The following is a 22983-nucleotide window of genomic DNA, read 5'->3' as shown; positions in this document are numbered from 1 at the left end:
TTAATTATGCACTATTTCTTTCAAATCAGTGTTTCAGCTCAATTATTTTTAAACTAAACTCATGGGCATAGCTTATTTGATTATCCATATTCATATATTGTTTGAAGTCTACATTTTATTGTTCTATTTTTATTTAATTATGGCAAAGTTCTTCTTAAACCTAAATCATCCTAGCTGGGTGGGGTGGCTCAAACCCATAATCCTAGCTACAAAAGAGGCAGAGATTAGGGAATACAATTCAAGACCAACTCAGAAAACCAGCAACAACAAAAAGGTCATGAGCACCCATCTGAACCGATGGTTGGATGTGATAGTGCATGCCTGTCATTCCAGCGACATAGAGAAACACATAGATTGCAGTCCAGGCTAGAACAGGTATAGGTAGAATCTCTATTTTAAAAATAATTCCTGCAAAAAGGGGGCTCAAGGTATAGTACATGTGGTAGAGTTCCTGTCTAGCAAGTGCAAGTTCAAAACCCCAACACCAACACCTCGAAAACTAAAACAAAACAAAACAAAATCCACATAAAACCTAACTCATCTACAATGTGTTTCCTGATGTATTTGTGAGTAAAAGAAATTTACCTCACCTCCCTTTTTTATCCACTAAATCAAGAACTCAGCCAAACATGGATTTGTAAATTAGGCAGTTATTGCCATTTTCATGATGTTAATTCTTCTACTCCAGGATCATGGACTTTTTTCCACTCATACTAGGTATGAACTCAGGACCAAGGAGTTGTGTCTTAGGTTTTTGCAGGGACTTTTTACAGGGACTCAGGCTTTAAAAGCACTTCTCAGAATAATGAATAAGGGCAGAAAAGAGGAGAAGCCAGTTAAGGCACATTCAGGTTTGATATGTATCTGCAAAGCTAGTTTTGCTGCACTTTTGCTTAGGAGTATAACAGGCTGGATCTTGAAAAGAATCTGTGTTAAGAAACAAGAGGAGAAGTAGGTTTTCTAGATACAACAGTACAAAGAGAGCAATTTCTTCCTGTAAAACTGGATTGAAACTCGACAAAATTGTCAAAACTGAGAAGTTTATGGAATTTGAAATTGACCAACATGAACAAGAAATTGAGAAGAATTTCTTTATGAAAAGATCCTATCTTCAGGTTGGGATGGTGGAGATGGTGCCTAGGGAGGCTTTCAACAGCTTTCTCTCTCAGTTAATGACAATGTGAAAATGTAGCCACATGAGAATAGGTCAGAAGGGGACTGGGTGTTGAAAATCATTAGCTTTGATGGCAGACATGTGAAGGATAATTGAGGATGAGCAGAAAGCATCCATGGTTTTGCTAACCTAAGCTTGTAGACCGACTTGGGACAAGCTTCAGATTAACTAGGAATTCAACAAGGAGAGCTTAGAAATGAGAAAAATCATATAAAGGATGAGATAACCTCTCCATATATTACTAGTCAACCCAAGACCTATGCAGTCCCTAGTACCATAAGAGACAGAGAGAACTACATTTACTTGTATTGTAGCCATACAGAAAGAAGAAAGAAAGAAAAACTCAACTAGGAGATCTTGAAGGAAAATGACTCATAATAGATTCCTCCCCTAAGTCATTAGAGCTGATCCTAAACTTTGGCAAAGTAGCAGAGCATAAAATCAACCCACAAAATTCAGGAGCTTTTCTGTATTCTAACAATGAGAAGATTGTGACTGAAGTCAGGAAAGCAACCTCATTTGTAATAGCTTTAAAAAAAAAACACGTAGGAATTAATCAAATGTGTGGAAGACTTCTATTATGAAAACTTGAAAAAGGGAATTGAAGATTTAAGGAAATGGAACGACCATCCATGTTCCTGGAGTAGAAGAATTAACATCATGAAAATGGCAATAACTGCCTAATTTACAAATCCAGTGCAATACCCATCAACATCCCAACAATATTTTTTCATGAAGTAGAGAAAGCAAGCCAAAAATTCATATGGATTAATGAAAGGTCCCAAATAGCAAAAGCAATCCTTAGTAGGACAAATAGTGTTGGAAGAATACCAAAACCAAACTTTAAATTCTATTACAAAGCTGTAAGAATAAAACATCTTGATACTGGTACAAGAACGGGCCTGAGGACCAATGGAACAGAATAGAAAACCCATAAATAAACCCACCGATCTATATCCAAAAACACTGGTTGGAAAAAAGACAGCCTTTTTTTGCAGTTGTTGAAATGTGGCAAAGTTGGCTATCCACATTCAGAAAACTGAAGCTAGATCCTTATATATCACCTCACACCAGAATCAATTCAAAATGGATCAAAGACTTCAACGTAAGGCCAGAAAATATTACAGTAAGGGGTAGGGAAAACTTTATAGCTCCTAGGCATAGGTTGAAATTTTCTAAGTAAAAATCTAGAATCACAACAAATAAAAGAAAGACTGGATAAATGGGATTGTATCAAGTTTTAAAAGTTTGCAAACTTAAAAGTATGGCAAGGGACATAGCTAACCAGCTAAATAGAAAGCCCACAGGGTGGAGTTTGTTTTTGTTTTTTTTTTTTTTACCAGCTATGCATCAGTCAAGGGCCTAATATCCAAAATATACTTAGAACTCAGAAAATTAAACCCCCAAAATGTAAACTCTCCAAGAAACAACCAACCAATTAATAAATGGCTAATGACTTAGAGGGAGACTTCACAGAAGAAGAAAGAATAGCCAGTAGACACAAGAAGAAATGTTCAACATCACTGACTGTGAAGGAAATGCGAATTAAAACAACATTGAGATTCCACCTAACTCCAGTTAGAGTGTCCAATATCAAGAAAACTAACAAAAATTGCTGGGGCAGATGTGGCCAAAAGGGAACTTTATTACATTGTTGGTGGGAATGTATACATGTTCAAACACTCTGGAAAGCAGTATGGAGGCTCCTCAAAAAACAACACATAGAGCTTCCCTATGACCCAGCAATCCCACTCCGGGGCATTTATCCACTCGAACACAAAAAAGGCCACACTAAAGCTACCAGAACAACTATGTTCATTGTGGCATTATTCACCTTAGTCAAACTATGGGATCAACTCAGAAGCCCCTCAATGGATAATGAATCGATCAAGAAAATGTGATGTATATACACAACAGAATTCTACTCATCCATCAGAAAGAATGACATTGTACCATTCATGAGGAAGTGGCAAGACTTGGAAAAAATTATATTAAGTAAGCCAGACCAGAGAAACAGGGTTCGTGGTTTTCCCTCATTGGTGGAAGCTAGAATGTGCCTATAAATCTACAAGTAAATACACTGGATGGTTATATAAAATATACTGGGACATGATAAATTACATAAGACTCTAGGAATTCATAAACAGTGAGTCCAAAAGAGGTTATTCTTAAGGGAAGAGTACAAAAGCAACTGATCATATGAAATAATATTTATCTAAATGAACTCTGGGAAATGGAAACAAAAGTTTCTTTGTTGCTGTTTTTGTTTTCTTTTTGTCTTTTATATCTGTTTGGGGGAGAGTAAGAGGGAGCACAGAAATGGAGGGAAAAAGGGTGAACTAATGCAGCAGTAGTAGTGCTAGAAACTATGTTAAAAAACGAACTATCCAACTTGTGAGTGAGGACAAGGGGGAACAACTCAGAGCAAGGGAAGGGGTGACATTGTTTAAAAAGAAATGTACTCGTTACATGACTGCTGTAAGCCTCTCTGTATATACCTTTATAATAACAATAAAAAGAAAAAAATCTTGAAAGCAACATGAGAAAAATGATTCACAGCATATAAGGAAATGGCAATATGACTGACTGACTTCTTTTTTTTAATTTACTTCATTGTTATAGAGGTGATATGCAACAGAATTACAATTACATGAGTCAGGTAATGAAAGCATTTCCTTTCACACGGTGTCTTCTGTTTCCTCATTCTCTCCAAGTCCCTTCCTCCTGTCCCCACTCATGAACTGTATAGTTCACTTTAATCAGTGAGCTCCACTGCTGCACTTTTTACATTTTCCCTTGAGTTCTGTACCCTCCTCCACCCTTCTGAGGATATACTCCTGACTATACCATACATATATACACCTGACTATACCATACATAAGGCAAAGGACAGAATCATCAAAAAATTTAAAATTAAAAAAAAAATAAAAAAGAAGAGTGGTCTCATGTCCACATTTTGCAATTCATTTCAAGATATATAGATATTGATCTAGATTTGTAATTTCATGTAACTATGAAGAGGCTTGTAGGCTTTTCTGTTTCTTTTTTTTTTTTTTCTTTTTTTCTTTTGTGGTGCTGAGGAATCAAACCCAGGGCCTCAGGCATGCAAGGCAAGCGCTCTACCACTGAGCCAACTTCCAAGCCGGCTTTTCTGTTTCTCTCATCAGAGTATCCTCTTTTGATCTCACTGTATCTAAAATCCTGTGTAATTTATTATATCCCAGTGTACTATAGATCTAATTTTTGCATATCAGAGAGAAGAGGTATCATTTGTCTCTCTGAGCTTAGCTTACCTCACTTAACATGATTTGATCTAGTTCTATCCATTTCCCTGAAAATGACATTATCTTATTTTTTTCCAATGGCTGGGTAAAATTCCATTGTGTATACGTGCCACATTTTCTGATCCATGCATCTATTGTGGAACATCTGGGCTGTTTCCATATCTTGACTATTGTAAATGGTGCAGTAATGAACATGGATGTGCAGGTGTCTTTATCATACCGTGGCTCATGATGTAGATGCCCAGGAGTGATATAGCTGGGTCATACCTAAGGAAGATTTAGGTTTAGTTTTAGGGTTTTTTTTTTTTTTTTTAGGAAACTCCAAACTGCTTTCCAGAGTGGTTGTACTAGTTTACATTCCCAACAACAGTGCAATAGGGATCCTTTCCCCCCACATCCTTAACAACATTTGCAGTTATTCAAATTCACAATGTTCACCAATCTAACTTAGGTGATGTGGAATCTGTTATTTTGATTTACATTTTCTTTATGGCCAGGGTTGATGAGCATTTCCTTGTGTGTTTGTCATTCTTAACCTCTTTTGAGAAGTCTGTCGTTAGCTCCCTTGCCCACTCGCGATTTTTTTTTTAGGTTTAGGAGGGGTTAGTCACTAGCTCCTTGTATATATTGGATATTAGGCCTGTGAATGACTTCTTACCAGACATATTAGATGCCATAAGCTAGTGGACCAAAGATTCTTCATATCAATGAAGAATCTTTAAATCCAACACAGCACTAATCAGTTAAGGGGAGAAATATAGTCTACAAAATATATTATTGGGCAATTTTATTGCTGAACAAAAACCATAATTGCTCTAGGAGCTCTTTTCTGTAGTATGAGTCTCTTGTTTGTTCTTTCAGGCTAACAGCCATGAGACACAAATGTTATAGGGATTGAATAGGGAAAGAGGGCTGGAGATGAAGCCTTCAACATGCATAGGAGGAAATGGAACAGCGCCCACTGGGGGCTGTAAGGCAAAGGCAGATTCTTGGTCATCTAAAGCTTCCCTTTCCTGTTCAGGGAAGACAGGACCTGCTCACTCACCCTTAGGCTGCACTGGGACCAATGGGCCTGAGCCTGTCTATGGAGCTGAGGCAATCCACCTCAGACTAAACTAAGCAGCTCTACTTTGCAGAGGTGCAGAGGGAGGTTTCATTTCAACCACAGAATCAACTCTTACCCTCTAATGCTGACAGGATTTGGGGCTTGAGAACTGTTCTTCCCTCAGCTCCATGTGGCTAAGCCTAACCTGTCAGAAGGCACTGCCTGGGAGTGGAGGTACGTGCCATGAAGCAAATGGCAGTGCCCTGCCACAGAACATCTGGCCTGTCACTGGTTACAGCTACACCATGAGTTATAAGAACTGTGTTCCTCCATGTCCACAAAGCACTCAGCCGCTGGACCAACGCAGGGGCAGCCCTGAGCCCCCTCCTCAGACAGACAGAATTAACTACATGGCTCATTCCTACTCACTAGCATTTATAATTAACCATTTCACTGAAACAAATTAAGAAAAGTAAAATACGACATAGCTTAAATATAAAAACCAAATTTATTTTTGTGAAAAATATTTAAATTAGTTTACAACTGTACACATAAATACATCTACCAGGGAGGTCAGTATGGCAGCAAGGCTAGGGACCAGGGTGGTTTTGAACATAAGAGCAAGGTGAAGCTGGAGAGGGTCCCTCTGGGGACAAGTAAAAAAGGTCTGAGTCTTCCAGCCTCCGGATACGCACTGGGGATCCCCTGTAATGGGGATGGGTTTGTGGGAGAGCACCATGAAGGAAGGTCTTTATGCCTGGGGGCTCCAGCCCTGGACTGAAATCCTTATGTCAAAACACCTGGACCTTGGGTCTCAGTCAGAACTGTTGCCATAGCAGTATAAACAGCAACAGTTCAATACTCAGTAGCAACAGGCTGCCACATGACTACTTCAGTTCTTCAGCCAGAAGATTCAGCAAAGGGCAGCACATGCAAGCATCAGATAGGAGCACAGGATGAATCTGGGGAAGTGTAGGGCTTTAGATTTGCAGCCTCACCTGTGGCAGGTTTGAGGTAGGGTAACGGGATTGAGCGTCTACAATGGCCACCTCGTGGCCCTCACCAAGGCCACTGCTTCCTCCAGGAGGGACACAGCTGAAGCCAGAGATCTGCACTTGCTCCAGAAACTCCCAGGGTCTTTCTGGAAGATGCTGCGACCAGATGTGGGAAATGGGGTTGGGATGGGGAGGAGGGATGGGGATGGAGTCTACTTTTCCTCTGTTTTCTTCTTGCCTCCAGGATCTGCCGAGCATCTTGGGTCTTGGACCACACACCAATGGCAAATGAAGGGGCACCTGAGGCAAAAGGTTGGACCCCTGGGAGAACATTGTTGTTAGTGAGAATATTCGGAAACTGAGATGGCTGCCCACCAACCCCAAAGGGTGTGGAGGTGCCCAGGACCCCATTGTGTCCAGCACCAAAGCTCAGCGCTCCAGTTGTGTTGCTGGCGCTGCTGGCCATGCCAGTGACACCAGGGAAGCTAAAGGTGCCTGTTGCCGAGGGTCTCGGGCCTCCAGCCTCACTGGCCTGGGGAGCCCCAAAGGGAAGCAGCTGGGAGGAGGAAGCCATGGTACTTGCTCCAAAGCCAAATGCAGGGCTGAAAGCCGGGGCTGGACATAAACTGGCATTGCTGTCAACAGCCGCCATGGAGGGAGCAGGCGCCAGGCCCAAGATGACAGCCGCCATGGAGGCTGCAACAAGAGGCTGCTGGGAGAAGGGTGGCTTCTCCATCACAGGGCTGGAGGTGGCCTCGGTCTTGTTCAGGAAGACCTCAGTGATCCTCCTCAGCCTGGCTCTCTTCTCCTGCTCCAGGTCTTCCACAGTGATGGGATAGCCAAGCTTGGGGGCAGGAGGCAAGGTCAGCGGGACCCCCCTCCTGGGGCGCAGCAGCTGAGTCTTCCTTTTGCGGGTCCCAGAGCTCCCAGTGCCTGACTTTTGCTGCCTCTGAGTGTCGGGACCTGGGTCCTTGGCTCCCTGGGGCTCCTTGTGCGGCACCTGGTGAGACTGTGAGGAGCTGGGAGGGACACACAGCCCCTCTCTGGCTTTGCTGGCTGGCCTCTGTGGAGTCTGGAGCCGGGCCGGGGCGGGGCTGCTCCTCCTGCACACATGTGGCCCATGGATGCGCTGCAGAGCACTGTAGGAGCTGGCGATGGCGTTCCTGCTGCCCGAGCTAAGGATGCCAGCCGTGCACACGCTCACGGGGTCTCCTGGGCTCTCCGAGGGGAGACCCCTCTCCTGGGACTCGGCCTTGGGCACACTGGCCCCATGGGACCCCCCGCCGTGACTGCCATCCAGGCCTGTGGGTTCTTGCTCAGGTGTGCCCTGGCCCTGGCCAGGGCCGGCTGGGGAGGACAGGAGGACGCTGTGCAGTGGATTTCTTTCTTCTTTTTTCTTAATAAGTAGGGTTTTTTTGTTTTGTTTTGTTTTGTTTTTTACTGTGAAAATACCGTACAGAGGATTTATAGTTACATGAGCAAGGTAATGAGTACATTATCAAGTATTGTTGCCTCCTCCTTTGTTTCCCCTTCCCATCCCTAGCCTCCCATCTCCACTCCCCTCCTCCTGGCCAAAGTTGTAAAGGTCGTTTTTCAACATAAGTCTTGTACATCTCATTGTTGCAATGGGGCTACCTGTATCCCTATTTAAACCATTTTTTCCCTTCCCCTCCCCAAATTATACCAACATCAAATACAGTGAAAATAGAGGTTATACCGTGGGAAAGGGACATACAAAGCAACAAAGAAATCATCTTATAAATATGTTAGAAACAATCACAAGAAAGAAAAAAACGTTTGAGTCCTTATCTTGGGGTTCATTTCGCCTAACCTTAACTTATCTGACTGTTTCTGCTTGACTCAGACATATACTAGTAATTGCAAATAAGGGAAACCATGAGACCTATATTTCTTTGGGTCTGGCTTACTTCACTTAATTTAATTTTTTCCAAGTCTTTCCATTTCCTAACAAATGGGGCAATGTCATTCTTTCTAATGGAGGCATAGAATTCCATTGTGTATATATACCACATTTTCTTGATCCATTCATCTACTGAGAGGTGTCTGGGTTGGTTCCATATTTTAGCTATGGTAAATAATGCTGCAATAAACATGGTTTTACTGGTAGTTTTAGTATGTTTAGTATGTTTGTGATCATTTGGGTAAATGCCCAAAAGTGGGATTGCTGAGTCATAAGGGAGCTGTGTGTGGAGTCTTTTGAGGAACCTCCATACTATTTTCCAAAGTGGTTGAACAAGTTTACACTCCCACCAACAATGCAGTAGGGTTCCCTTCTGTCCACATCCCCTCCAGCATCTGTTGTTAAAGTTCTTGATTATAGCCATTCTAACTAGGCTGAGGTGGTATCTCACTATTGTTTTGATTTGCATTTCTTTTATGGCTAGGGAGGTTGAGCATTTCTTCATGTGTCTATTGGCTATTCTTATTTCCTCTTCAGAGAAGTTTCTCTTTAAGTCTTTAGCCCACTTATTTTTTGGGCTGTTGTTTCTTTGAGGATTTGTTGTTGGGGGATTTAATTTTCTGAGTTCCAGGTATATTTTAGATATGAGACCCTTGTCTGTTGTAAGGCTAGTGAAGATCTTCTTCCAATCTGTGGGCTTTCTATTGATTTTGCTAGCTATGTCCTTGGCCAAGCAGAAGCTCTACAATTTCCTGCAATCCCGTTTGTCCAACCTTTCTTTTATTTGTTGTGTTTCCGGGTCTCTATTAAGAAAATTTCAACTTGTGACAAGGAGACCTAGGGTTTCTCCTATACCATCCTGCAATGTTTTCAGGGTGTCTGCTTTGACTCTGAGTCTTTGATCCATTTGGAGTTGATTCTGGTGCAGGGTGATATAGAAGGATCTGGCTTTAGTTTTCTATATGTGATTAACCAATTTTGCCAGCACCATTTACTGAAGAGGCTGTCTTTCTTCCATTCTATTTTTTTTAGCTCCCTTATCGAAGATTAGGTGGCTCTAGGTCTGTGGGTTCATTTCTGGGTTTTCAATTCTATTCCATTGGTCCTGAGGTCTCTTCTTGTGCCAGTACCAAGCTGATTTGATTACTATGGCTTTGTAGTAGAGTTTGAAATTTGCTATTGATATTCCTCCAGCACTGTTCTTTCTGTTAAGGATCATTTTTTCTCTTCGAGGTCTTTTATTGTTCCATATGAATTTTTGGATTGCCTCTTCTATTTCCTTGAAGAATGAGGTTGGAATATTGATAGGTATCATATTGAATTTGTAGAAAGCCTTGGGAAGTATTGCCATTTTCACGATGTTGCTCCTTCCAATCCAGGAGCATGGAAGGCTTTTCCACTTTCTAAGTTCTGTTTTAATTTCCTTTTTCAGGTTTTTAAAGTTTTCATCATAGAGGTCCTTCACTTCTGTGGTTAAGTTAATTCCTAGGTATTTAATTTTTTGTGGGGCTATTATGAATGGAGTTGCTTTCCTGATTTCAGCCATGCTCTTCTCATTTTTGGCATTCAGAAAAGCCATTGATTTTTGAGGGTTAATTTTATACCCTGCTAGTTTGCTAAAGTTTTGAATCAGCTTTAGTGATTTGGGAGTGGAGTCCGAGGGATTCTTTAAATGCAAGATCATGTCATCTGCAAAGAGGGAGAGTTTTACTTCATCTTTCCCAATTTGATCCCTTTTAGGTTTGCATCTTATATTGCTGTAGCTAGGCATTCTAATACTAAATTGAAGAGAAGTGGAAAGAGTAGACATCCTTATCTCATTTGTGAGTTAAGAGGAAATGGCTATAGTTTTTTACCATTAAGTATAATGCTGGCTGTAGGTTTGTCATATACAGCCTTTATTGTATTGAGGAATGTTCCTGGGACTCCTAGTTTTTCCAGAGCCTTCATCATAAAGGGGTGTTGGATCTTGTCAAGTGCTTCTTCTGCATCTATTGAGATAACCATGTGGTTCTTATCCTTGCTCTTGTTGATGAGATGAATCATATTAATTGATTTGCATATATTGAACTAGCTTTGCATCCCTAAAATGAATCCTGTTTGATTGTGCTGTATGATTTTTTTGGATGAATTGTTGAAGTCAATTGGCCAAAATATTGTTGAGAAGTTATGCATCAAAGAAATGGGTCTATAGTTCTCTTTCTTTAATGAGCCCCTGCCTGGTTTTGGGATGAAGGTGATGATGGCTTCATAGAATGAGTTCGATAGTGAACTTTCTCTTTCAATTTCATTGAAGAGTTGGAGGAGTATTGGTGTGAGCTCTACTTTGAAGGCCTTGTAGAATTCTGCTGTAAATCCATCTGGTCCTGGGCTTTTCTTTGATGGGAGGTCTTTTATTGCTGTTTCTATTTCAATGCTTGATATGGGCCTGTGAAGTTAATTTAACTCATCTTGGTTTAGTTTCGGCATGTCGATATTTGCTAGGAAAAGGTCCATTTCTGCCAGGTTCTCAAACTTATTAGTATAAAGGTTTGAGAAGTATTTCCTTATAATGTTCTGAATCTTGGTTGTTTCTGTGGTGATGTTTCCATTCTCTGAGTTTTTTTATTTGGGTGTGTTCTCTTCTTTTTCTGATAAGATTTGCTAAGGGTCTGTCAATTTTGTTAAGTTTTATGAAGAACCAATTCTTTGTTTTGTTGATTCTTTCTATGGTTTTTTTTTTGGATTCTAATTAGTTTAATTCTGATTTAATTTTAATTATTTCTTTCTGTCTACTGGATTGGGGTTTGGCTTGCTGCTCTTTTTCAAAGAGGTTCAGATGTCTCAATAAATTGTTAGTTTCAGACCTCTTCAATTTGTTAATGTAGGAACTCAGAGCTATAAACTTGCCTCTGAGTACTGCCTTTGCTGTGTCCCAGAGGAGCTGGTAATTTGTGTGTTCATTTTTGTTGAATATCATGAACATTTAAATTTCTTTTCTAATCTCTTCCATGACCCACTGGTGATTCAACAGTGTGTTGTTCAGCCTCCATGTGATACCGGACTTTCTTTGGTGGCTTTTGGTGTTGAGTGATAATTTTATTCCCTTGTGGTCTGAGAGAATGCAAGGTATAACTTCAATGTTTCTGAATGTGGACAAGTTTGCTTTATGACCTAAAATGTGGTCTATTTTGGAAAGTTTTCTGTGTGCTGCTGAGAAAAACGTATATTCTGATGCTGCTGGGTGAAATATTCAGTAGATGTCTGTTAAATCTAGTTGATCTATACAGTTGTTTAGATCTGCGGTTTCTCTGTTGAGTTTTTGCCGAGTTGATCTATCTAGTGGGGAGAGTGGTGTGTTAAAGTCCCCAACAATTAATGTCTTTAGATCTATGTGAGATTTGAGGGAAATTGGTGTTTCTTGGATAAATTTGGGTGGTCCGTTGTTTGGCGAATAGATATTTAGAATTGTAATATTCTCCTGAAGGAGCGATCCCTTAATTAGCGACCTTCTTTATCTCTTCTCGCGAATTTTAATTTGAAGTCTATTTTATCTGATATTAGGATTGCAACTCCCGCCTGTTTATGGGGGTCATTTCTGGTATATTTTGTTCCAGCCTTTCACTTTCAAAATATGTTTGTTTTTATGGGCAAGGTGTGAAGGTAGCAGATAGAAGGATCTTGCTTTTTAAGCCAACTAGACAGTCTATGTCACTTAATTGGAGAGTTAAGTCCATTAATGTTTTGTTTTTGTTTTTTTGGGGGGGTCCGGTCGTGGGGCCTGAACTCTGGGTCTGGGCGCTGTCCCTCTCTTCAGCTCAAGGCTAGCGCTCTACCACTTGAGCCACAGCACCACTTCTGGCTTTTTTCTTTTTGCTTATGTGTTGCTGAGGAATCGAACCCAGGGCCTCAAGCATGCAAGGCAAGCGCTCTACCACTGAGCCACCTTCCCAGCCCCCAAGTCCATTAATGTTGAGAGTTAAAGACTGAGAGGTGTTTGGTAGTTCCTGCCATGTTATCCACCTTCTTAGGGGCTGCAACAACTGGGTTCTTCCTATAGTTCTTGGATTCTCAGTTTGGGTGCAGTTTCTTGGCCTTTATTGTGGTCTTGTTGGTTTTCTATGTGTAGGACATCTTTAAGTATCTTTTGTAGGGCTGTTTTGGTGGAGATATATTGTTTCAGATTTTCTTTGCTATGGAAGGTTTTTATTTGACCTTTGGTTATGAAGGAGAGTTTAGCTGGGTACAGTATTCTTGGTTGATAGTTGTTTGTCTTTAGGGTATGTCATACATCATTCCAGGCTCTTCTTGCTTTAATTGTCTCTGCTGAGAAATCTGAGTTGATTCTAATTGGTTTCCCTTTAAAGGTGATTGATCTTTTCTCCTTGACAGCTTTAAGGATCCTTTTCTTGGTCTGAATTGATCCTGTGCAGATTATAATGTGATGGTGGGATGTCTTGTTCTGGTCTGGTCTATTTGAGGTTCTAAAAGCTTCTTGTATATGAATAGGCCTATTTTTTTTTTTGCATGTTTGGGAAGTTCTCTGCTAGGATCCTGTTAAATAAATTTCCTAGGCCATTAACATGTCTCTAGGTGCTCCTCTACACCCATTATCCTCAGATTAGGCCTTCTGATGGTGTCTTCCAAATATTGAATACATCTATCATATTTCTTGGATTTGTCTTGGCTAGCTGTATGTTCTTTCTCTATAATATCTAGGCTGTCTTCAATCCCCAAGATTCGTTCTTCTGCATGGTCTAACCTATTGTCAAGACTTTCTACTTTGTTTTTTATTTCTTTCCTTCCAATTGGTCGGCTTTGATGACTTCAAATTCTTTGTTGGAGCTTTGTTTTAGATCTTGTATGGACTTCTTTACTTCCTTAATTTGGTGTTCAGTGTTTATCTCAAATCACTTAGTTGATTGGTTGTGGTTTCCTTGGACTCCCATTCCTTCTGTCGGGCTCCATTCGACATTCCCTTTGTGGTCTCCCTGAATTCTTTCAGCTGTCTGTTTATGGATTCCATGAATGCTTCTATTGATCTTTGTCTATGCTCATGCCACTCTCACAATTCTTGTATTACTCTTTGATTACATTCTGCACGCTCATGAAATTCCTGTGTTTCTCTTTGACTGTTCTCAGCCTGCTCACGCAATTCCTTTATTACTCTTTGGCTGTTCTCAGCCTGCTCACACAATTCCTGTATTAATCTCTGAGTAGCGTCCTCACACTCATGAGATTCCTGTATTAATCTTTGGTTTGACTTCTCTTGCTCCCTATCATGCTCACACTGAGTCCTTTGCAGGTTTTCAATCTTTTCATTCACCATGTTTACCAGTAGTGTTTGTAGAGCTTTTTGGGAACTCTCCTCTAGATTATTCATTAACTGTTCTGTGACCTGATTATCATGAGTGGGAGTTGAGATACCCAGACTTGCCATTTTTCTTGTGCTTCTCTGGCTTCTGCCCATTTGGTATGAAAGTAACACCAATTTTGAGCTAGAACACTATTTCAAGGCAAGCATCAACCAGAATCTTGTAGTTGCACAGTCAAAAATGGCTGCAGATACCATCTAGTTCAATAGAGACAATCTATTCAACATCAAACAACTATAGATCAAAGGGCTAAGAACAGCAAAGGAGGATTTGGCAACCAGAAATTATTAGGTTTAGGGAGAAATGTGGGGAAAAATAGGATTAAGGGATGTGGAGAGGTAAAAGGGGAGTGAATTTAACCAAGTCCTAATCTCAGAGAGGGAAATGGATTAGAGAGAATGATAGGAGAGAGATTTAAAAAAAGAAAGAAAGAAAAGTTGAAAAACCAAAATTTAAATTGAAAAAGTGAAACACAAAAATTATATGTTTAAAGAAATGATATTGAGAGAAGAAAATGATAGGCTGAAAGTAGGGGAGGGAGAGAAAGGAAACATGAAAAAATAAAAATAAAAATTCTTAAAATTGGAATACTTCAAAATTATATAATTATAAAGGGATAATACTGCTATTAAAGAAGTTAACCCTAAGAGGTTGTGAATTGAGTAATAAATTTCTGGATTAAGTGTGTACACAATGGGAGATAAAGTCTAATAATCGATAATGGATATATATCTGGGGATGAGCAGAACAGCAATTAAGTCATGCAAAAAAGAAAGAGAGAAAAAAAAGAAAAGAATTTTTTAAAAGGACCAAAAGGTCAAAAGAGATTTTTTTTTTAAAGCACACACACATATACACCTAAAATAAAAATTATAGCCTACCATGGCCAAGGGCCCCTGTGGCGGAAACATGATGGGAGCAGGAAGTGAGGTACCTGGGAGCTCAGATAGGTCTGGGCAGAGAGAGGGAGGGGCCAGCTGTCTGACTAGAACTCCAGGGCTGGGAGGAGCTCAGGTCTAGGTGGAGCTGAGGATCAAAGGTGTGCATAATGCTTACAAGCAGTGTTTAGCAAGAAATAATATGTTTAATAAAGCGATTCATATAATGATTTTGGCATTTATCCAAGTTTGAACCGCATGTAACATGTTCATCTGTGGTAGATTTCCATTCCAAAATCTCTTCTAATTATTTTCAAATCAAAGTTGAAAAAATGGCACTATACTTGCAGGTGTATATCTCTAGTATTACAGATCTATCATGTTTGTTTTATTTTGTAAATTATGTATTCATGTCTTTTGCTTGTGTTACTGTTTCATTTGTAAAAGCTCTATGATGTCTGAGTCATTTGTCTTATCACTCCTACAGAGCTTTTCTGATTTGTTCTTGGCCTAGTGTCTTCTCTGATATTAAAAACAAAATTGCTCATGTAGTTGAGTATTTCTCAGAGTAAGTTCCTCTACATCAAGGCCAATGAATATTTACCACATTAAAAAAAATTGTGTTATTGTAGGGGTGATGTACACAGGGGTTACAGTTACAGAATTTGGATCATTAGTACATTTCTTTTTGGTTATTGTCACACATCCCTGGCTCTCTCTATTTATCCCTCCCATCCCCATCTACACCCACAAATTGGATAATTCATTTTCAACATAGTGTCTAGGGCATACTACTGCTGCATTTGTTCACTCTTTGTTCCTCCATTTCAGCACCCTACCCTTCCGCTCCCAAAGACAGATAAATGAACAAACAAGAAAAAAGGCAAACAACAACAACAACAAAAACAGTAACAACAAAATTTCTTTCCATTAAATGGAGTTCATTTAGATAAAAGTTATTTATATAATCAGATGCACATTTGCATTACACCTTTGTGTTCCTCTCCCAGAAATATCCTCCTGTGGTCTCACTATTGTGAATGCCTAGAGTCTTGTATAAGTCATCAGGTCCCACTGAATTTTAGATCTAGCTTCCACATATGAGACAAAACATGAGCTACGTCTCTGAGCTTAGTTTACCTCACTGATCATGACATAATATTATTCTACCTAATGTCTGTGGAAAATTCCACCATGTATAGGTACTGTATTTTGTTTAATCTGTTCATCTATTGCTAGGCATCTGGGCTCATCCCCATTGTTTGTTTATTGGTCATGGGGCTAACTCTGGGCCTGGCCTCCGTCCCTCAGCTCTTCACCTCAAGGATAGCATTCTACACTTGAGCCATAGCACCACTGCCTCATCCCCATTTTTAAAGCCTCAAGATCCTTAGAGTTCTACCCCATAACTCAACTGATGACAAGATTACTGAAATATTAGCATCAAGGCTTTTCTGATAAATACATTGATCCTTCTTGATACCACTTATGATTTGAAATCCTCAACCATCTGTTTGCTTCATGCTACTATATGCATTTATATGTCTTCCTCATTCAGCCACCTAACAGTTGTTCCTGATGTTTAGGTGACCTAGAACACTGATGGCAAACTTCAAGGGCCACGCTCTCCCCGGGAGTTTCTTCTTGATCATTGGAATGTGGTGGTCAGTGAAGTTCCCACTAAAGCACTTTCACCAAAAGGGCAAGAAGAACAGGCTGAGCCAGAAGCAGCAGCGGGTTGAAATCATTGAAGCTGCAGTCAGGATTTTCTGTTGTGTCATTGGTAAGAGCAGAACTCATTTGGTCCAGGGACTTTCCCCATCACATCCAGATCCTTTAGTTCACTTCCTAGACACTGTGAAACAGGTGTTTCACTGGCAAACACAAGAGGACAAGGATTTTCAGGAGGCCACTGCTTATTCTAACATTCTATTGTATAGAGGGCTTTGTGTTAGGAGTTAATATGTGCTATGCAAAACTACCAGATAAACTATGACATTTACCTAAGATGGAGAAAGATATAGAGAAACATAGGAACAAAGTGCATAATGCATAAGAAAGATAAAACAGAAATAGAAAAGAAAACTAAGAGAGAATAGACTCATACACATGAGTTAAGAAAGCTCTAAACTGATTTTAAGGAAAACCACTCGCCACTTGGAGCGCTGTTTATTGTTTCTCCTCCTAGCATCTCAGGGTCCTTGATACCCAATGCACTGGCCTATCCTCCATCCTCTTATCTCAAGCAACCTTTCACTGGGTACATTTATGCAGGGGGACCAATGAGGTGGGCAGTGCAAGAGATGGAAAACTATTCTCTATATTTTGCATTTTCCTAACTTCCATTGGTTTTGTTTTTTTTTTTTTTTTGTCATATTCTCTATCTACTGGTAGCCTGGAAGAGCCAGAAGTGGTGAGAGTAACAATTATTTCTTCATGGAATGGAAGTGTAGGCTAACAGGGAATCTTATTGTGGATTGCCTTCTGCTATAGCCATCCTTGGCCTACAGTTTTCCTGGAAGGACTGAACAGTGAAGTAACTAGGAGGAAGCAAAGCTTGCTTAGCCTTCCTCAATGCAGGTATTTCCCCCATCCACCCAGACCAGGCTTCAGAAATCTCTTTCTGAGTAGACTGGGATCACTTGTCCTAAATGGTAAAGGACAGTATCAACATTGCCTAAACAAAGTGAGAAAAAACTGTATTTGGCAGTGTGACTGCCAAGTGGGGGAAGTGATAAACATTCAATAGCTCCAAGCCTGCGCTTCAACCACATGGCAGGCTGCACTCTTCTGAGAACCAGGGAAGTGATGGGCACCCTAAAGGGTCTCTACTTCACAGGGATTTCATTTGAGGATCACTGAGACTTTTTCTGGGACATTTTCACAAACTTACAGAACACTTCCATATGAAATCAGAAAAGGGGCTGCTCCACAAAACACATTTGTTTTGGGAAGGAGTCTAGAGGGGTCTAGAGGGGCATAATAGAGGGCTTCTGGGCTTCTCTTAAAACACTGTGAGTGCTGGGCAAAAAGACAAATCTGCTTTCTGAAATAGGTGTAAAAGTAGAAGGGATGAAACTGTGAGTGACCCTGAGGCATAGATTCATCAGACTTGTGGCCAAGCACACTGCAGACCTTTGCTTTATTCAGCCAGTATTTTAAAACAGAGGGCCAGAGGAGCTGTAGGGCTCAGAACTCTCTGCTAAGGAAGGTCACTCACTCACTTCCTCACTCACTCGAAGTCTACCCTAGGACACACATATGGGAGCTGCTTTGCCCCTAGACAGGCACAGCCATCTACACCATATCACATCTGCCTGGAGTCTTCATTTATCCTCTGATTCTTCCTGGGATCTCTTCACTTGCTCAGTTGCCAGCATCAGCCACTCCATCACCTAAGAGGTCAACCTCTGCTTCATCTCTGCTGTTCAAAAATATTCGGGGTGTGCGTGTGTGCATGTGTGTATGTGTGTGTGTGTATGTGTGTGCGCACATGCACACAGGTCTCTTGTTTCTTCTTTTCTATTGCCAATCCACAAAAGGCAACAACATCCATTATACAGATTACCCAGCAAATATCCCATTTGATACTAAGGAGCAGCTCCCAAGGCAGCAAAGCAGATGCTGACTCATAGGCCAAGTCACCCATATCTGGACTTCGTGTGTGCCTTTGGACTATTTTGTGCTGTCTCCTGTTGGTCTGGGAGCAGCTCTTCCTCCTCACTCTTGACCTTTGCTTCCATGCAGGGTTCCTGGCAGAGCAGCTTGTTAGGGATGGGCCCTTCTTCCATCTCTACCAAGATGACCACTGGGTGAAGATGATGAATTGGCAGCACTCCACTATGTACCTCTTCTTCGGAATCTCAGGAATCATTGACATGCTCACCTACCTTTTCACCCACATCGTGCCCTTGGGGGTGGACAGACTGGTGATGTGTATGTCAATACTCAATGAAGGTAATGGAATGCAGTGGATGGAGATAAGGGAGGACAGATAGACAAGGTGAATTTATTAGAGAACAGAGTACAAAAGATATCAGAAATATAAGAACCTCCTCCAGAAAAAACCCAACTCTTAGGACTTTGAAAACCTGAACAGGACTTTGGTCCAGATGACATAAAAAATAAGAGAGCTCATGGAGAGAGATGGGGGAGATAGAGATGAGGTGATATTGAACGAGATGCATTGTACTCATAACCTGACATGTTGAACTTAAAAAAAATGAACAAGAAAAGGAACCCATGGTGGTGAGGCTTGTATGTAATCCCCAAAGCCTCTAATGCTGCACAAACCTTCCCCACAGTCCTGCTGCCCCACACATGTGCACACACTCAAACATACAGTGACTGCCCAAAGCTGCCTGAATACCTCCATGAAGGGGAATGAGCTCTTTTGGGAAGAGCACCCTATCCTACCCCCTGAGATGTCATGTTTCACTCCATGGCAAACCTCAGGAGACCCACTATATGAGTCGAGTTTTCCATCATTCAATGGAATTCCTGACAAGCTGTTCGTGAGGAGGTTTATTTGGAAATTCAAGTCCAACATCAGGTGGTCACTGTAGGTTGTCCCTCTGGTGCAGAAAGCATACCAGGATGGGAGCTTATGTAGGAACAAAATGGTTATGATTTGACCTAGAAAAGGAAAGATTGAAACAGGTCTCATGATTATGAGGACATGCTCCAGTGCCCTAAGCACCTCCCAGTACCAAACACTTGTAGTTTTTCCTGCTTATGTGGTACTGAGGCATCAAACCCAGGGCTTTGTGCATGCTAGGCAAGCACTTTACCCCTATGCCACCTTCCCAGCCCCCAAATACCTTTTGAAGAACCCCTTCTGATGTTGAAACTATTGCTCAGTTGTTAAATTACCAGCCAATGAGCAAAAGCAGCAGTTACTGAGTTGGAGTCTCAGTCTCACACCTAAAAGAAAAAAAATGAAAAGAAAAAGAAAAACAGTTCCTTCTGGAAGGTCATTCCAATATGTTTTGCACTCTTAGTGCCTGAAAAAGAATGTTGTAATTCAAATACCTCACCCTTCTGAACCTCAGCAGGAAAATCTGAACAGGTTATGAGGGCAAAACTGAATTTCAAGCATACATGCATGCAACATATATGTAGATATCAGCACCATGACCCACCTGCCCTACTGATCCTGTATGGAATCCAACCATTTGTGGGGCTTGTAGAGATGTTAAGCTACATCCTTTAAAACTCATACCAGACCCATAAATAAAACCCCATTTCTGCTGCTTAGTTGCCCTATCATGTTATATAACTGACTTCCTAAATACTGGCAACTCTAGCTTTGAGGCAGTTAAGGAAGAAATCCGGTAAAGGAGGGAAAAAAACTCAGGGTGAATCCTTTTAAGCAGACACAAGCAAGTCTGATGGCTGTCATTTGGTTTGTGGCAGGCTTTCTCTTCTACTACCACGTTCACAATCGACCCCCGCTGGACCAGCACATTCACACACTCCTGGTGTTTATTGCATTTGGAGGCAGTATCACTACCTTCCTTGAGGTGCTTCATCGAGACAATATTGTGCTGGAACTCTTAAGAACCAGTCTTGCTATTCTTCAGGGATCCTGGCTCTGGCAGGTGATGGTTCACAGCAAATGCTCTGCACAGGGCCTGGATTAGGGATTTCCCTTGGTGCTTGCCCAAGAGAAGTCCTGAAGGGAATTTGTTGCATAACAATGCCATTGGCATATGCTGGGGATAGGTTTACATGGCCCTTTTCTCTCGTGTACTTCTTGCCCTGTGACCTCCATTAATACTTGTTGGTATTGAGCAACAGGATATTGATGGTGCCTTTTACTGGCCCCATCTGCCAATCTACTCACACCAAATGTATGCCCCAACATTCTGCTGCCTTTAGATCAGCCTATTATCCAACCAAGCTCAACTTAAGTATGCTTCCTGTATGAAAAGGGCTTTCCGTGCTAATGCACATATAGGAACCTTGAGGAAGGGTGTGGCATGAGTTACTCTTGGTAACCACAGGACCTACTGCTTCTCAGGATAACTAACCCTAAGACCAACTTGTCTATTCCATCAGATTGGGTTTGTGCTGTTCCCACCTTTTGGAACCGTGGAGTGGGACCAGAAAGATGAGCACAACATCATGTTCATCACCATGTGCTTCAGCTGGCACTGTGTTGCTGCCCTGTTCATTGTGGCCATCAACTACATGCTGGTTTACTGGTATGTCGGGGAGAAGGGAACTTATGCCAACCCTTTTCTTCCTCACCAACCCCTCAGCATTGCTGGTTCATTTCTACCACCTCATGAGTGACAATTCTGTATCAAGCTGTGTGTGGCAATCTTCTCTGCCAGAGCAACACAGGTGATGAAGTTTTGAGAAGTTAAAGACTTGACTGGGTCAAGGTAACCCAATAAAGTGCTCACAGTTGTTAAGCCCATGGTGTGAGGGAGAAACCTGAAGTCGAAATCAGTTCTGGATCAGGAGAATTCAGTAGTCCCTGCTCTTGTTTGCACCACTCCATTCCAGATCTACCATTTCTTTCCTCTTTTCTTTGCCTGCATCCCATAGAGGGCATAACTAAGGAAACCTGTGCCAGAGCAGAAAGGCCTCTCTGCAAAGCAATCTACTGAGAACGGTTAACTCCTACAAACTGATTGCAGCCAGACACCACAGAAAGACTCATGCTATACTGCCCCATTTATTTCTCAGTGCTTTATGAGGTACTGTGAAGTTTTTTTTTTGTTTTTTGGTTTTTTTTTGGGTCCGGTTGTGGGGCCTGAACTCTGGGCCTGGGCGCTGTCCCTCAGCTCTTCAGCTCAAGGCTAGCACTCTACCACTTGAGCCACAGCACCACTTCCGGCTTTTTTCTTTTTGCTTATGTGGTGCTGAGGAATCGAACCCAGGGCCTCATGCTTGCAAGGCAAACACTCTACCACTGAGCCACCTTCCCAGCCCCTACTGTGAAGTTTTTACAGACAATGAAATGAAGGCTTCAATAACTTCACCAAAGTCACACAATTTGCAATTTGAGTAGGAGGGTGAATTTTAGTACATTGTATTACCATTCTATTGCTGTTACAGCTGCCCCTACCTTCTTCCCACACTCCCTTGCAAGTCTAGGTGATGGATTTCATCCACAAAGAGCTCTCACAGGCCAATGAAGGAAAGGGCTCTTTCACTGCTACTTCCTGCTCAGTGAAAGAGCAAGCTGGATGGCAGAAGACTGAAATGTGGTCTCAGTTGTGACACTTCAGTCACCGTGAGTCTATTTATCTATTGATGAACATACTGAGAAGTCAGGCATTCCGACATGTAATCATATTTACTAAACATGTGAAGAAAAGGGTGTAAGAACACGTAAATGTGTCATATCTTTGGTGAGAAGAAAAGGGATCTTTTCGGTTCATCTAACTATTGGTTCTTGCGGTTTCTTGATTACAGCTTTCTGGCCAGGTCAAAGAAACAGGAGCATGGAGAGATCATTGGGATTCAGAAGCTAAAGTCTGATTACACTGACCAGACCGCCCTTTTGAGTGGCTCAGATGAGGAGTAAGACCAAACTGTGGGGACTTGAAGCCCTCTCACCCTGTTGAGCCAGCTGTGGTCAGAGTTCTCCATCTCCTGTGCTTTGAGGATGGCCTTGATGTGCTCTGAGACCTCCATCCCTACACACATGCTCTTTTAATGCAAAGTTGGAGGCTCAAATACAGGAAATTAGCTTTGGATGGTTTGTGTATCTGCATTTTTAGACATAATTAAATTTAAAGTCTGTGTTCTAGGGTCATATCCTATAAAGAAAAGGAAGTAATACCTATGTGCATCTCCATATAAAGCACTTCCAGACTCTGAAATCTCCAGCAGGAAATGACCTCGCAGATGGAGCCAATAGTGTACGAATGCAGGGACCCTGCTACTTCTGAAAAGTTGCCCTTACATCCCTCCAGAAAGCAAAGTCTTTCAGAAAGGAACTCACATGAATTAAAGAGCGTAATTTGCTTTAGAGCCACAATTGTGACTTCTGTTTTAATTCTGGCTTCTGTTTCAGCTGGTTGTTGTTTTAATTAAAGCAATTCATAAGCTTTGGTATATTTTTGGGGGGGGGAGGGGTGTCCAGTTGTGGGTCCTGAACTCTGGGCCTGGGCGCTGTCCTTCAGCTCTTCAGCTCAAGGCTAACCCTCTGCCACTTGAGCCACAGCTCCATTTCTGACTTTTCTCTTTTTGCTTATGTGGTGCTGAGGAATTGAACCTAGGGCCTCATGCATGCAAGGCAAGCACTCTACCACTTAGCCACATTCCCAGCCCAAAGCTTTGGTATTTTTAACATTATCTGTTAAAATTTTTCTAA

At 41.4% G+C, this 22983-nt stretch overlaps 1 protein-coding gene across 2 annotated transcripts in view; it reads left to right on the top strand.

The window, feature by feature from the left end:
* LOC122104197 (transmembrane protein 45B-like) overlaps window positions 1-22638 on the top strand; it is a 41692-nt gene extending 19054 nt beyond the window's left edge. The window contains exons 1-6 of one of the 2 annotated variants that reach the window (XM_042674917.1): window positions 6791-6810; window positions 16238-16434; window positions 18399-18608; window positions 20067-20251; window positions 20712-20857; window positions 22080-22638. In XM_042674917.1, the coding sequence (XP_042530851.1) occupies window positions 16254-16434; window positions 18399-18608; window positions 20067-20251; window positions 20712-20857; window positions 22080-22191 (834 nt within the window). In that variant the 5' untranslated portion in view covers window positions 6791-6810; window positions 16238-16253 and the 3' untranslated portion in view covers window positions 22192-22638. Of the gene's footprint in view, window positions 1-6790; window positions 6811-16237; window positions 16435-18398; window positions 18609-20066; window positions 20252-20711; window positions 20858-22079 lie in introns of those variants that run through there. The other variant, XM_042674919.1, reaches the window with a different exon arrangement.
* The last annotated feature ends 345 nt before the right edge of the window (window positions 22639-22983 follow it).

This window comes from Dipodomys spectabilis, unplaced genomic scaffold, assembly GCF_019054845.1.
Source record: "Dipodomys spectabilis isolate Male_0828 unplaced genomic scaffold, ASM1905484v1 ptg000023l, whole genome shotgun sequence".
NCBI lineage: Eukaryota > Metazoa > Chordata > Mammalia > Rodentia > Heteromyidae > Dipodomys > Dipodomys spectabilis.
The sequence above is the reverse complement of the archived record's forward strand: the minus strand, read 5'-3'. Positions and strand labels throughout refer to the sequence as shown.